Here is a 16892-nt window from a genome sequence, read left to right on the forward strand (position 1 = left end):
AAACCCAAAAGGACCATGCTACAACCGAGTCAAGTAGATACCAAATATAGTTATGGGCTTACACACCTAATCCAACAGGAGGCTGATGTGAGGAGGCTAGAAGGGGGATAAGGATCTTTAAATAGGGTTCAACCCTTAAACTTTAGGGTTTTCCCCAACAGCTACCACCACGTCGTGGTGGTTCATTAAACCCTGCGGCCAAAAACTCATCGCCACGTTGTGGTGAGGCTTCATCATGTCGTGGATTCCAAAGAAGATTACCATACATACTCGAAAATAATACCATAACTAGAACCGGGTGTTACAACTCTCCCCCACTTAAATTCGATTTCGTCCTCGAAATCATTCCTTATCATCCCCGACATGCTTGACAGTCTGAGGGACATAACCACAACCTTGAACATACCATTACCTTCCTAAGGCAACTGATCCCAACAGGAATTTTCCACCTGAAGAAGAGGAATCCACAAACCCATGTAGAAACCCAACCTACTTTATCTGAAACTTGAGGCCTCGAATTGGTCTGACTCCCTGACAGACCGTCCATACTGAATCAATGCTACACCCATCACCTATCTATTCAACCCCTTATGATAGCAATTCCATGAACACAAAGAAATACAAGACATAGATTTCCTTATTCGCCGGACCGACATGTTGCTACTAAGATGTTGAAACCTCATCACTTGTCTGGCCTTCACACAGGTAGAACCACATAAGCTAAATCCTGAACCCTCCAGCTGATGCATTTGACATACAGATTTCTTAATCCACATCTTTTTGAGCACAACCTTGTACGGATACACTCGCGATTCCCAACGCGATTTTCCACCAAAGCCTACTCGAAAATGGCCACTCCTAATCTTCTCGAAGACCCCTCCCTACAACTGATGAGCATCCATTTATGAATCTATCCCCAATCCCTAACTGGGGACACTACCAGAAACATGCAAAATTGATCCGCAAAAATATACCGATCACGAACTTCACCCAAAACCAAACCATATGACGTACCAAACCTTAATAACCCTTGACTATTTGTTATGCCATTACCAACTACTACTTTAACGATCAAAGATGATCAATCCAAGAAAAAAAATTTCGCGATACAATCGGCTCCTATCGGCTCAGGTGTACCTCCATCTGAACAAACCACTTGAGACATCATACATAAATTTAGGACTAGAGACCTCATAAGCAATTCCGATCTTGAAAATCAAAACCCTAACAACAACTTGTGAACAACCGGGAATATAATGCATACATCCCACAGAGACTTTCTGATACCTGACTGATACTCCTCACAACCCTTACCGCTTCCCTTATCCAACCAAAAGATTTGTGACTCACCCGACTCCCATGATCACTAGGCCCACAGCCTATGACAGGAATACTCCCGATATTACACCGACCTCGTCTGCATCGCATCATTCGCCTAGCACTCCGGGCCTGAAAATGCCCACCTCTTTCCATTACCTTGAAGGGACCTAATAAATTCCCTTACAATGCCATCAGAACACCAGAAAGCCACTACCAATGCAAAACCTTACAAAGACATGGTCGCACACGACCCGAGAATAGGTTAGTGGCTGCACCCTTGGTCCAATTTGAAGGATATAACCCAAAAGAACCATGCACAAAAATTTGAACCAAGGGCTGCAATGCTATCTTGCCCAGCTTACATGAAAACCCACCATACACATACTTAGGAAATCCATAATATCATCCAAAGAGAAAGAATTACCAGAGATAATCAAAATAAAGCCTCAATCAATAACAGAAAACATCCTCACGAACGCTCAGAATAAAACCCTATACCTTGATTGAGACTAAAAAGGTTCCACCAATACACAACCAACTGAAGAAGACTTGCAAGGTGATCCTGAATGCTAACAAAACCTGAGCCTGCTATAAACCAAAATTCCACACCACCATTGAGGGTAAACATACCCATATACCAAAGGAACATAAAACATACTGAACTTGATGATAGGTTGACACATTCCTTGAACTTCAGCTCTTACCACTTGAAACTTTCGGAGAATCTCCGCTGAATGATGAGTGAAACGACCAATGATCGAAGACGCATTGACATTAGATCTAATGAACCAAATCCTGTGCGGAGCTGAATGTACCCAACTCAAAAACCGATTTCCTGATTGACCTCTACCCAAGCTAGACTATAATTAGAAATCGATACAACGAGCCGACAATTCCTCAACAACTGATACTAAACTTGAATGATCCTATCGGATCCTCATCTATTATTGGGCACTCCCAAAAGAAACCAATAGTTGCAACGAGCCCTTGACCAACCACTATAGTTGAGGGACAACTCATGTGTCTCCTTAATACATACATTCGATTGCCACCTACTATATACCCCAGCCTTGACCAAATCCTGAACCGAGATCCCACGTACTCGCACCGCAGATCCCTATGAATCATCCTCCTAATACCATGAACTCGAATAGATCGATGATCCTCTAAGCAGAATACCCAGTTATCTCCCACTTAGGGTTTGAACTATCACTCACTGGTGTTGAAACCACACCATAACTCAGACCGGCTCAACCAGGTATGACTATCCCTTACCCTGGGAATAAATAACACACGCATGGTGATATTATAGATAAGGACCAAACAAATCCCAAGAGAATTCCTGAATTTCAGCTGAAGACCTCTGATATTTACCAATCATTGACACTTTAACATTAAGGATTCATTTCAAGAGAATAAGCCATCAATGACTTATGATCCAAAGCATGCCCTCCTAGCCTGCAATCCTAACCACCACTCTGGTACCTGACCTACCTATATCCCAAGAGCACAGACCCTTGATTACATCACAAAGAATACATAACACATCAATCCACCCGCGCACTCCTGCGCTAACATACTATCACCAAACACCGCGACCAATAGACCCTATGTTGAGTTTACATCCTAACTCTTGAATTTACAAGCCTGCTCACCCCTTCTCTGAACCCGGAGAACTGCAAGGGCATGATCATTGCCACAAATAGCGACAATTCAATCCGCCAATCAACCACTCAACTCTAAGCTGAAATCCATAAGCCGATCATAACAACCACTTCCTTCTTGAATCCCGCGACTCAAATCACGGCCACCAGCGAAACCCTCGAGACCTCCAAACCAACATACTCATCTAGGTAAGAACCATTCAATCCAAATCGATATCTCCATTGGGGCCCAAAACTATTACCAGACCGATCCCCATGCCTGGGCAACCATCACCAAAAGATCACCAGATACGGAACCACTGCCACGAAACATGGTATCAAACCATGCATCTCTTCCGACCAGCTCTTAGAATACCTAAAACTATCCTTGATTCGAGTATGGATCTTGTGCTTCCAGTAGTACGGGCCCAATATTACCTTCCACACCTATCCATACTTTCCTCAAAAATCATATCAGGTCCTCTAATACCTAGTCAAAATACTCCCAATACTTGCTCCACAACGAAACAAAGGCACAAAAAATACTTCCTTGGCTCTCCTAGGATTTCCCCCACCTCCCTTGCCATCAGCTGCTGAAGGGATCCAATCAATGTTAGCCAACCACTTCATGAATACAATTACATGCGACAATACTTAAATGATACTTCGACTAAAGGACCCAATCCTACAACGGTTGGACTCAGACAAGAGCTGCGCAGCAGGACCAAACCTTCACTTTAAGATTATTTAACCTCCATTGCATGTAACATAATGTATTCATTTGATAGTTGGCTCACATCAATGTGAGCCCCACAGAGCACAAAGTAAGCAACATTCGAGCAACGGAGATGACTGACACTAAGATACAATAAAATCAGGAAGATATTCATATGGAATTCTCGATTGCTATCTCCCAGCATCTAGGATGCACCTTCGCCGTGTCCTCGCTCTCTCAAGAGTGGCTAATCATTCCATACGTTGACCCACTATGAACCGCACCCAGCCTAAGGAAACCACTGCCTCCTCATCCAATAATGAAACTAGCCGACTGACCCCACACAACTCACCCTACCACTAACAGCCACATGACCCTCCATTGGTGCCAGATGACTATCGCATGAATACAATCACATGCCCCATAGTTTAAACAATCTTAGGCTAAAAGATCCAATCCCACAACAGTTGAACTCAGACAAGAGATACGCAGCAGGACCAAACCCCTTATCCTAAGATCAATTAAGCCATGTAGCATGTGACTTAGTGTATTCACTCAATAGCCAGTTCACACGCGAAAGAGTCATATGACAATCAATCAAGGATTCTATAAGAGGTAAGGCATCATATATCAGACAATTCTATAATGCATTTCTTGAAGATCCCTAGCCTATCACTAGCATGCTATTCTAACATATCATAATATCAAGTAACAGTGTGGTAATTTGGGGTCTACTTACTGGCTCCGGCTGATCGTACACACCGCATCCACTTTTGGTTATTTTTAAAGCAACTTTGAAAATTATTTTTAAAACCCTTACCTTGAAAATCATTTTTTTCCTTAGTTTGAGACTGGATTCAAACGAATGTTCGTCCAATTCACTCAAACAAAGGCTCTGATACCAACTTGTAACATCCCAAAATTTTCAACAAAGTTAAACTTTTCAAAACAAACCTTTTTAATAATAGAGTGTCTACAAAATCATTGTACCCAAAACATTATTTAAAATCGGAGTCTCCCAAGATTCAATCAGTAGTAAAACCAAGGATGTGTACTGTCACACCCCCGAACCAGACGGCGGAAACGTTCGAGGGCTCGCGTGACTTAAATTGAAATATCATCACAATTAATATATATGAAACATAAAACATGCATCACCAACCATTACATAGTACAACTGGCATTGTTTACATCGAGTACAAGGGTTACATTACATGATTTCAAAATATAAAGTGTTTGGTGATTAGCTACTACAAAAGAAGACTTTCAACACACCGGATGCCTCCTTGTCTAATGATTACCTGAGAATACAACTTATTTTGAAAACGGTCAACATATATAATGTTGGTGAGTTCATAAGTGTGTTTGAGGTAAAGTAGTTTATGTCATTGGTAAAACCCAGAAAATTCGATATTTTCTGTAATAAAACTTTCTTGAAAAATATTGTGATGATCCTGTAAGTATATGCGTGAATGATTTCAAAACATGAATAAATGAGAAGTTTTGCATTATAATGTTTGAAAGTACAAGTGAGTAAGATTTATTTCCCTAGAAAACCTGATGTCTTCCGAATAAAAGTTATGATTGTTTTGCTTTATTGAATCGTTACATCGAATGAATATGATTTCCATTGATTAATGATCTTCCTTTGATTAATGATTTCCCTTGATTAATGATTTCCCCTGATTAATGATGTCGGATTTCTACGTGATTCGTTATAACCATGCATGATAATGACTAGTTCGTCAGTCTTAAGACTTTTGATCTGAAGACTTTGTCACCCTAGACTGGCCGAGTCTAACTGTAGTGAACAGCTTAGGTGTGGGGGAGTCACCCTCGTATAGATCTATACACAAACTCTCGCTCTCCCTCCAGGAGACTTTGATTACAACTACAGACTACGACCGACACTTATTGGTGTCACCCGTTATTACTCACTCAATCCACATGAGTTTGATTAACCTTGATTAATGATCGAATTTTATTTTATACGAAAAGAAGGTAAGCCTAACAGACGAGGAGAAGAAGACTACTAAGCCCTACTAATTTCGTATGTTATATAAGGCTGTCGAGTATACGAAAAGCGTATTGGCCCCTTTCGCATATAATTTACTTGGACCTTACTAGTAATGCATAATGGGCCACTGAGGCCCAATAGCATGTAAAAACCATTGAGGGTCCATTAAGCATGTAATTGGGTCACAGGAGGCCCAATAACATGTATTATTTATGTTGGGCCTAAAAGCCATGTTAATGAGTCACGAAGGCCCATTAAGAATGTTTAGAATCTCTCAAGCCCAACCACTTGAACGTTTACTTGTTTTATATAGAATTAATGTTGCGAGTTATTTAATCGATGTGTCGTATAATTCACGAATTTGTTTTATAGCGATTTATAGATTTGTAAAAATAGCTATTTTTCTATTTACAACCCATAAGTTATAAAGTTTTGCATATTTTGACCGAATTTTTATTATCAACATAATTGACCAAAAACATTAGTTTGACCTATTCAAACCCTTATTTTTGTAAAGTTGGCAATTTTTGCCCTTTTTATAAAAACATGACATTTTAGGTCCTTGAACCATTTTTCTTGACATCTTTGGCCCGTAGACTTGTTTAAGTAATGTTTTTAGCTCAAAATTTACTCTTTGGCAGTTTCAGCCCTTTCCGCAAAGAGTTTTGCAGTTAAAGTCCAAACTTTTCGCAACTTTTACAATTTTGACCCAATTTCCAAAAACTTTACTTCTTTGATCCTTTTTGGAAAAAAAATCATTTTAACCCCTGAAATAGTTTTGTTTACCCTTTTACCCCCTGTTTTGAGAAATTTACCATTTCAACCCCTTGAAAATCACATTTTTCGCATATTTTGGACCTATGGGCCGAAAAGCCCAAAATTTGGCTCATTAGGCTACAAATCACATTTCTAGTCCCTTAAAGAGCATAATATTCATAAAAACATTTATTTTAACTGTTTTGACTCTTTTGGTCCTTAAGAAAACCGTGAATGACCATTTTTAACCCAACTTTTGTTTATTTGACAAATATAGTCCAAAAATGAGTTTTATGTTGCAATATGTTTATTATAACCTTAGAGGGTAATTTTTCTTGACTTGTTTAGTGTAATACATCTTAGATCATGTTTATTTTCCTTCTTGTGCCATAGATCTCGAGATTTCTTTCTTTTTGTTACATATTTACCACATAAACACATGAAATCACACATAACATACACATACACATAGATCTACACATTTTAATTGTATTCTCCCCCATAAAACTTGTGAAAACCGAAAATAGAGGGGTATGAACTCACCTTTGCTTGTTGTTTTCGATTTGAAGAATAAAGGGAAGAGTTTGATTCTATTTTTCGGCCCCAACAAGCTTTCTTGGGTTGATTTCGAACTTAAGAAGTTTCTAAGAAGTAGATCACGAAAATGGTGTGAGTTAGGAAGAAGTTTCGATGAAATAAAGAGACTAGGTTATGGATCTAACCAATAACTTACCAATGATGATGATTATTATGGAATAACCTCCTTGAAGAGCCCTAACTCTCGAAAATTTTGAAGGAGAAGTGAAGAAGTTGTTGTGAGTTCTTGAGAGGATTTAGAAGTGAAATAAGTGTGTGTGTGTGTGTGTGTGTGTTGATACTCTCGGTCGAGAGTAATAGAAAGAGAAGAAAGAGAGGTGATATGATGGATGCATGGAAGTATGTGACTTGATGCATGGATATCCCATGGATAATTATGAAGTGGCACCATGGAAAGTCAACCCTCCCTTATCCCTTCTTTTCCTATTTTTTTTGTTTTGTTTAACTTGGGCCGAGAGAGAGAGAGAGGGAGAAGAAAAGATTTGGGCCTTGGTGTTAGAGTCCAAAATATGGAGCCCAATTTAATAGCTTTTGGCCCATTTGAGCCTTTGGAGTGGGTTACGGCCCAAATGTGCATGCAAGAATGGATTTGTGGCTTTTTAGGGCTTATTGGATTGTTATGGCCCAATAAGGCCCATTAAAGGTAACTAGTCCATTTTAGACTTATAAAGCCCAAAAAGGTTAAGTCTTATGATAGTGGGTCCAATTAGAGCCCATTTAAGAGTTCTAAGCCCAAGATAGTCACATTGGGGGTTTATTGGCCCATTAGGCCCAATAAAGAAATCCTAGTCCATAATGGACTTAAACCGGAATTTCTAGGGTTTCCAACCTTTTGTTGACTATTTGAGTGTTTTAAATAGAGTGTTTGATGGAATTTGGTTGTCATTGAATAAGCATCATACATTGCTTTCAAGTTTTTAGTTACAATGTTATCCTTGTTCAATGTTTACAAAGCATTAGAATTCCTAGTTGTGACATGTACGGTCACGCCTTCGCCTTGCCATAATCATCTGAAGCACCTGAAACAATAAACTTAAATTGTTAGCACAAAGCTTAGTGAGTTTCCCCAAAGTACCAACACATAACAAATAACACATATCACAAATAACAACATACTATAGGTCCAATCAACCATCAGGTTGGAATACCCCAGTCCCTTAACCACCGGGTTGGAATGCCAATATACTATGGGTCTAATCAACCATCGAGTTGGAATACGCCAGGCCCCTCAACATCGGGTTGGAATGCTAACATACTATAGGTCCAATCAACCATCAGGTTGGAATACCATAGGCCCCTCAACCATCGGGTTGGAATGCCAACATACTATGGGTCTAATCAACCATCGGGTTGGAATACCCTAGGCCCCTCAACCATCAGGTTGGAATACCAACATACTATGAGTCCAATCAACCATCGGGTTGGAATACCCCGGCCCCTCAACCATCGGGTTGGAATGCCAACATACTATGGGTCCAATCAACCATCGGGTTGGAATACCCCATGCATGTTGGCTTACGCACAAAGCAGTGAAGCCTCAGCCACCGAACAAACATGTGCACATATAACAGATAATCATATAACAGTCTACAACCAGTCAACCAGATCTAACAGATCACTAAGCATAGCATCATCCGATATACCAGGATATCGATCTAACATATCATAACAGTGCAATAACATGCATGACATGATATCAATCCGGTGGGCCGACATTGGTGCCTTCGACCTGCAAATATAGCGAGGAAAACTCACCTCACAAACTGCACATAACTGATAAGGCCCAACTCCGAATCTCAGTTCTCTACTCAATGCCTACAACCACCAAGAGACCAATTTCCATCAAAACCCCACAATACCTAAAATACCTTTAAGGTCAAACTTAGCCAAACGGTCAAAAGGTCAACAAAAGTCAACTTGACTTGACTTCCACGTCGTGGTACCCTTGTACCACGTCGTGGTGTCGGATATGACGAAGCAGTCGCGAATCACCCCGCCACCACGTTGTGGTGGCCTTGCATGTCGTGGTTAAAGGGTTTTCAGCAGCTTACTGCATTCAGCCACTTCATTCGATTCCAATAGGTTTCCAACTCAGATCTGGTCTAAAATAGGGTCTATATGGATAAAGTTTCCAACTTTATTCAATAGAACCCTCCAAAATGCATAGATGTCGACTTTTAAGGTCCAAAACACTTCATGGCTTCATCAATAATCATCCAATCCATGGGGTTACTTGACCAAAAGCTACAAGAGAGTCTCAAACCCGAAGCACACCATAAAAGTCGGGTGCTTTTCAGACATGCATGTCCAATGCATGTCATAAACTCTTATTAGGTCAAATAGGGAAAAAAAGGCCAAGATCCCATGCATGGCCCTCAAAACTCAATTCTAGACTAGATCCGAAGAGCCAAATGCTTCAAATTGCCTGGAGACTCAAAAAGTTGCAAGCTTTATGAAGTTCAACCACCCAAGGCAACAAGACATAGAGAAAGAAAGGGAAAAATCAATAGATCTAATCATAAACTCATCAAGATGAAGACTTTATACCTACTTGAGATGCTAGTGGAAGGTAAACTCATGGATCTTCTTTGCCTTGGACTCCCAATGAGGCCTTCCACCACATTTTCCTTCATAAGCACCCAAAAACTCACACTTTTAAGGCTAAAAATCACAAAATGGCTCTAGGGTTTGCAAGGGACGATTTAAAGAGATGGAGGATGATGGGAGGAGGCTAGAAGGGGGCTAAGGATCTTTAAATAGGGCTTAGCCCTTAAACTTTAGGGTTTTCCCCAACAGCAACCACCATGTCGTGGCGGAATCACCATGTCGTGGTGGTTCATTAAACTCCACGGCCCAAAACTCATTGCCACGTCGTGGTGAGGCTTCACCACGTCGTGGATTCCAAAGAAGATTACCATACATACTCGAAAATAATACCATAACTAGAACCGGGTGTTACAAAATATTAAAAAACCATAATGGGGTTATTCAACGTGAATAAAACCAAAAATCAAGATTACATAGTGATTAAGTAATTTGGTCTTGGTCACTAAAACTCTTTCATATGATTATCTTAGCATAACAAGCACGAACCGAGATACAACATATCATTCAATCAACTAAAATTGACTCAAGAATTATAAAATTTAGTCTAAATGAGCCTCTAATTATTCATTAAATTATGAAATTGTCATAGATGATTAATATAAATTTAACTATTTATTGCCATATTACCAATCTTGGTGGCATTGCTTTCCTATTTGTAATAAATAGCCCCTCCGGGTTGAGTTTAAAAGTTATCAATTTGGGATTCTAGCTCAAACAATTCATTCAAGTGAAATTATATTTGAAGATAATATCCAGTTTGAAATTTTAGTTAAGACTTCAACTTAAAAGTATAGTTCCAAACTATATTTTTCAAACTATCTCTAGTCTCTGACTTGACTTTATACTTTGGATCATACAAACAATCAACAAAATGTGCTTCTTAATAAAAACATAAAAGAACATGGGCTGAATCAATAAGGGCATGGGCAGGTTTGAAGACATGAAGAGAAAATCCAAAAAATTAGAAGAAGAAGAAGAAGAAGGTTTGAACCAGATCGTGTACAAGTTTTTGACAGATCATGTATAGGTTTTTGAAAGCATCCTTTTGTGAAGCTCTGATCGATGCCCATTAAACCTAATTGCCTATGAGACAATCTTAAAAACACTTCCATGTGTAGCTTCTTGAACCTGCGATTACACAAACAATGAATTAATTCTAAATAATTACATATTTTTGTTTTTTCAAGCACCGCATATAACAAAATAGTTTTATGAACCTGTATAAAGAGTTCTTTTCCAACATCAGATAGACCTTTTAACCTGAAACAAATTTCTTTAAATTTTTTGATGAATCAATTACCTATAAAAACATATACCAAACAATTAGTCCTTAAGTACAGTTAAGATGCGAAAGGATAAAAAATGTAGGTCATGGAAGAATGAAGAAGAAGATTACCAAAGAAAAATTATAGGTATCCCAAAGAAGGATTATATGATCCTTCCATTGACAACATGTTGATTTCAACTTCTAACATCCATTCCAACACTGAAATTAGATTAAATTAAAGTTTGGATCAATTGATACATTGATTAATGAAAAAGACTACAAAAAAACTACAAAATATTAAAAAAATAATAAAATTATGATCAACGTGAGAACTTTTCTAGTCTGATGACATGTTGATGTTTACTAAGTGATGGATCTTTCAAAAAACAAATAAAATCAACCGATACATATCCAATTTAGTGACCGCTAATTGTTTGTTCTCTCCCCGTGCGGTAACAACATCATGCCTTTGTATCATACTTGGTAATGGCATATGAATGGTTTTTGACGACAACTCATAGTCATCGGAGACGGTAAAAATCGATTGGCATATTAGAAAAGACGATTTAAGAAAAAAAAACTAATAAAACATTGGAAAATAAGAGAGAAATTATTACATGTGCTTGTTATCTAAGAAGTAGAAAACCCTAAAATCAAAACATGGCGCGTGCAAGAGCGGATAAGAGCTTCGGTTCATCACATCAGACCTTTCAACTTTTTTATTAAAAAGATTTTAGGTTTTTTTTATGAGGATAATGTGGGATTGTTGCGACGATGGAGGCGAAATGGTGGATTGAAGAGATATATTTTGAGATTTAGGGGATTTCCGTTTGATATTTGAATTTAATTTGAGGGTTGTGAGGAGAAATGATTGGAGAGATTCTCTATGATTTTAGTTTCTTGAATGATTGTGATTACTTAAGAGGATGCTGATTTTATGGAAATGATGAATGACGTGATATCAACAACAGAAAAGACAAGACATCATATATTTTTTTAAAATTATAAAATTACTAATGGAATGAAAAAATTAATTAAATTTATTATTTATTACTATTACTATTATATGATTAATTACGAAATGACAAGTAGAATATTAAATAAATCAAAAAATCCAGAAAATGTCATGTGTTCAAGTGCATGAGAAAGTGACACATAACATAAAAAACTACTTTTTTTATTAGAATATATATATATATATATATATATATATATATATATATATATATATATATATATATATATATATATATATTAGTTTATAACTCGTGAGAACCATGGTTATAAAATTAATTAAATTTTTATAATAAAATTTTATAATTATTAATCAATTATTTTAAATAAGTCATTTTAAATAAATTGTTAATTAATAGATATATCAAAATTTAAAAGTTATTATAACTTCAAATTTAATATATAATTAGAAAATGTAAATTTGAATTTTGAAATGAATTGCCTAATATTTCTACATGACACATTGCATAATATTAATGAGAAGTTGTATTAGAGTGACACTTGGCAAAAGGAGATTAAAACTATTCATTTATTAGAATAGGGATATATATATATATATATATATATATATATATATATATATATATATATATATATATATATATATATAAAACTTTAATTAACTAACTAATAATGATAATGAAGGCTACTAGGCTACTATTATTAAAACAAGACTCGTATTCTATTAAAAATATATTGGCCAAATATACATCATTTTGCCTCAACATCAAATATCCGTGCCATTTTCTTCTTCTTTTACCTTCCTACATTTATCTCCCACGAGCTCTATTGTTGTTTCTCATTATTCATATACTTTAACTTCATGTCATTATTGAGTTCTCTCATCGGAAACTCCCTCCAAATGTTGGTGTCCAGAAATCAACTGTTGTTTCGTGTGTTACCGGAAACGTGCTTGAAACTGGCACCAAACAAAGCCCACGACGTCTTAGGTCATGTCTTGGTCCATCTGATGATTTTTCTGATGTCTACATGGTTACCAGAATTTCAATTTATTAAATTGATAGCTAAATGAACTTGAATTCATGAGTACCTGTTGTAGTTTTTGTGGTTGATGTTGTATGGTGGACACTCCATTTTTCATATATGGAGTACTTAGAACCTGGATATCAAGAAAACTTTAGCTCCATATTTGTTTCTTCTATTACATTTTAATTATTATAATGGTATTTATTGAAGATTTTTCTAAATAATTATCAAAAAACAAGAACAATGAAGTTTTATATACTTACACTAACTTGTTCATGTAAGAATCTGATGTATTCAATAGCTTCAGATAACACAGATGCCGTATCTGTCTGATACAAGCAAAATATTTTAATAACATTTGTAGAATAATGAATATATGTATATGTATGTATTAGGAATGACAAATATGTACAATTAAAAACCAACCAACAAATTACCAACCTAACCAACAATGTTGGTAACAAATATGTTTGGTTGGTAGTACCGTACCAAATGAATAATCATGATGCGATAATTCTATAAAGTTTTAAATGTCATGATAGTTCCTTTTATATATATATATATATATATATATATATATATATATATATATATATATATATATATATAGAAATTATGTGTGTTTAATGTTTAGCTTTTTAATTGCTTTGATGTTAGTATCTATCATGTTAGTAAAAGATTTGCGAGAACTCGATAATTTTTAATCCGTTCGTCATTTTTCAAAACAAAAACCAGCATTACTCTTCAAATGTTGCGTTTAAGTCATATCTAAGCTCAAAGAAATTATTTAACTATTTTTTTAGAAATATTCATATATATATATATATATATATATATATATATATATATATATATATATATATATATATATATATATATATATAAAAGAGAGAAAACCAACACCATTTTGTTTTGAGAAACAAAAGATTTGGTAGAACCCGAAACGACTAAGTTGCTTATCATTTTTAAAACCAACACCATTATTATATTAAACATGTTGCGACTAAAAGAGATCAAGTCTATAAAAAAAGCTTTAACTAACTTTTTTTTTAAATGTATATGCACATCTAAATGTGCATGCATTGACATATATATATATATATATATATATATATATATTGTGTTTTATGATTTTGATTCTATTAAATGTTGTTATTAGAATCTCTTTGGTTTAAAAATTTTTGAAAGAAACAAAAATTTGCATATATGCACATATATGAATATATATATATATATATATATATATATATATATATATATATATATAATTTTATTTTGTGTGTGTGCGGGGAAATTCAAAGAATCAATCATATACTTTTCCAAAAGGTGAAACTAATTGTTGGAGTGCAGTGATTCTGTCCCCCATCTTCTCCTTTTTCACCTGAAAAATCCAAAAGACAATATTTTCATAGGTGTCGATATGTTAATAAATAACTAAAATTGTAAACGTTTAAAAAAATCTGTTTTGTATTATCAAATAATTATTTCAATTGTTAAAATAACGACAAGACACAAAAATTTCTAAAGTCTTAAATGTACGTGCGGACTGTTGTTTGTAGCCCGGTTTCACATATTCGATATTCTTGTAGTTTTGTGGCAATTGTTATTTAATAAAATACCCCAGTTCTAAATAAGAGTGATTGCTAGTACTAAACTTTTATTTCTTGCATCAGGTAAAGCACATGGTTTATTCTAACCTATTCTAGTAACATAAAAATCAAAAGCTTGTAATGAAGTTGTATACAATTAATAAATGTGTACCTTAAAGGATGGTAAAGGGGATTGGTGATCATTTTTTGGTCTTTTGGTCGACGGTTCGGTAATCTGTTGCGCATATTAATCGGAATTTTAGCAAAAATAAGTAATTTGACTATGAAAAAACTAGGGCTTTAGCAGGGGTGGACGCAAGATTTAATAATAAAAGTGTCATGAAAAAAGTCAGAGATTGTACGATAGTAGAAAAAAAAATGTTCGAAAAATTTTACACTGCGTGTGAAAAAGTGAGGGTTGCACGTGCCACTAGGTGCCTTATACTAAAACCGACCCAAGGCTTGAGCGAAACCCTAGCTTTTCATGATATTTTGTTACCTTTGGTTTATCCTCTATGGTTGATAAAGGTAATTGCATTTGGAAAGATGGAAAGAAGCTCGCCCGTATATTGCTCACACCGGTTTCAGCAACATTCCAAAATCTTGTGTTGTTAGAGAAGTGCAGTTGGTTGGCACCCATTTCGGCTAACTGCACTTTTTTAGATGAATTTACTGCAAACTCCTCACCAATGCCACCACCCACACCACCAACATGCTTGTTCATGTCGTCATAGTTTGATTGATACATAGAATAATTCATTCCTTGGTTTTGATCATAACTCGAATCTTGTTGTTGATTGCTATCTGAACCGAATAAATTTTGCATCATTGTAGAAGGGCTTCCATATAAATCCATGTTTTGGAAGCTTGAATTTAATCCCTGACATGTAATTATGCTTTCATTATCACTCTCTTGCATTGGTTGTTCCAAGTGAGACATACGCGCGTTAAATTGCTTCAAATCCGACGAGGAATCTTGTGAACTAGATGCATACATCTTATCTGATCTCCATTGGTTACTTTCTAGCTGAAAATTTGTTGTATTCGATCGCAAGCTATGATCTTGATCTTGAAGTAGATTCTGAAAACTGTTTTCGCTCTTCTCATCTCCCCGACTACAATTTTACACAAAAGTAAATATTTGTAACATGTAATTAATTAGCATATATACATAAACACATATGGGTTATTTTGATATGATTTTATTATTAGTTCGTATAATTTGGTTATTTATTTAACAAATCTCTCTCTCTCTCTCTCTCTCTCTCTCTCTATATATATATATATATATATATATATATATATATATATATATATATATATATATATATATATTCCTTGAACTTGGTGGATGAAAAAAGAATAAAATTCAAGATTAATAATGAAAAAAGGAAAAAGAAAGTTATCAAGAAACGTTAGTGGACATACAGTAAAGCTTGATTCCAATCCAACGACTGTGGAGGTGATTGTGAAGAAAGTCTCAACCCCATCATGTGTAAGCTTGTGGTACTGGTGGCTGTACTGGAAGTGGCTTTGGCGGTGGCTGTGAGGCTGGGCATGGCGGTTGTGCTGGGAGTATCAGTATCTTGGAAGACGTTAATGGGGTTGCTGACAGAAACTGAATCCAATGAATTTGTGGTTCTTAAAGATGAATCCCACCACTTATCCGCCATAGCGATTGTAGCTTCAATCGGTGTTATGAGATACCTTTTGAAAGCAAATGATAAGGGTGTTTGTGATTGTGGTATTTATATGTGGTTGCAGAAAAATTAAGAGAGTATAGGCAAGGGTGGGGGTTGACGTGGGGTAAACAAAAGAACGAAGTGACCTCAATGGCAGAATATCGTTGCTTTTTGGTCTTCACTTGAGATCGATTGAGTAGACAACATAGAATTCTTGTTGAAAAACGAATTCAATTGATCATCTTCATTTGGTTTAATTTATTTTATATTACTGTAGTGTGGATGATGTTAATTTGACCTAATTGACTAAATTATAAACTCATCATAACTACAGACATCATCGTTACGAACTAAACCCATCACAATTTAGATAAATTTTATATTTATGGTCGTTTGTTATATATTGTTTTCGATTATGATCCTTTAATTGTGTTTGTTAATATAAATAATTCATATATTAAACAAAATTTATATGTATGGTGTTTTAGTTTATATATTATTTTTTATTTTAATTATTTATATTATTTAATATAAATGATATTACATGTATGATCTTTCATTTTACATATTATTTTTTGATAGATATTACATATTGTTATGAAAACAATTTAATCATTAATAAATCGTATTCATTCCTGAGTCTAACTAGTCACGAGCACTTCGACGATAGACTGCCACCCTTCCCTACCCATGACAAT

General features: G+C 35.6%; 1 protein-coding gene across 2 annotated transcripts; it reads right to left on the bottom strand.

The window, feature by feature from the left end:
* Nucleotides 1–12596: 12596 nt before the first annotated feature.
* LOC145135639 (basic helix-loop-helix (bHLH) DNA-binding superfamily protein) lies at nucleotides 12597–16419 on the bottom strand. 2 transcript variants are annotated; one of them, XM_079069891.1, is made up of 7 exons: nucleotides 15941–16418; nucleotides 15012–15627; nucleotides 14685–14747; nucleotides 14239–14304; nucleotides 13187–13252; nucleotides 12988–13056; nucleotides 12597–12922 (listed from the first exon to the last, which is right to left on the bottom strand). In XM_079069891.1, the coding sequence occupies exons 1-7, from the start codon at nucleotides 16183–16185 to the stop codon at nucleotides 12779–12781; spliced, it is 1269 nt and encodes a 422-aa protein (XP_078926017.1). In that variant the 5' UTR covers nucleotides 16186–16418; the 3' UTR covers nucleotides 12597–12778. The 2 variants fall into 2 exon arrangements, with proteins under 2 accessions (XP_078926017.1, XP_078926018.1); XM_079069892.1 differs by lacking the exon at nucleotides 14685–14747 and having other exon boundaries at nucleotides 15941–16419.
* Between the last annotated feature and the right edge of the window lie 473 nt (nucleotides 16420–16892).

Source organism: Lactuca virosa, chromosome 9, assembly GCF_052849685.1.
Source record: "Lactuca virosa cultivar CGN04683 chromosome 9, Lactuca_virosa_CGN04683_v6, whole genome shotgun sequence".
NCBI lineage: Eukaryota > Viridiplantae > Streptophyta > Magnoliopsida > Asterales > Asteraceae > Lactuca > Lactuca virosa.

Bases quoted from the DNA above. Each gene is read 5' to 3' on its own strand.
- LOC145135639 (XM_079069891.1), bottom strand. From the start codon at position 16,185: ATGGCGGATAAGTGGTGGGATTCATCTTTAAGAACCACAAATTCATTG. The intron at 15,628-15,940 runs GTATGTCCACTA...GTAAAATTGTAG, and splicing joins GATTGGAATCAAGCTTTACT to TCGGGGAGATGAGAAGAGCG. The intron at 13,057-13,186 runs GTAAGTATATAA...CTTGATATCCAG, and splicing joins TCTTACATGAACAAGTTAGT to GTTCTAAGTACTCCATATAT.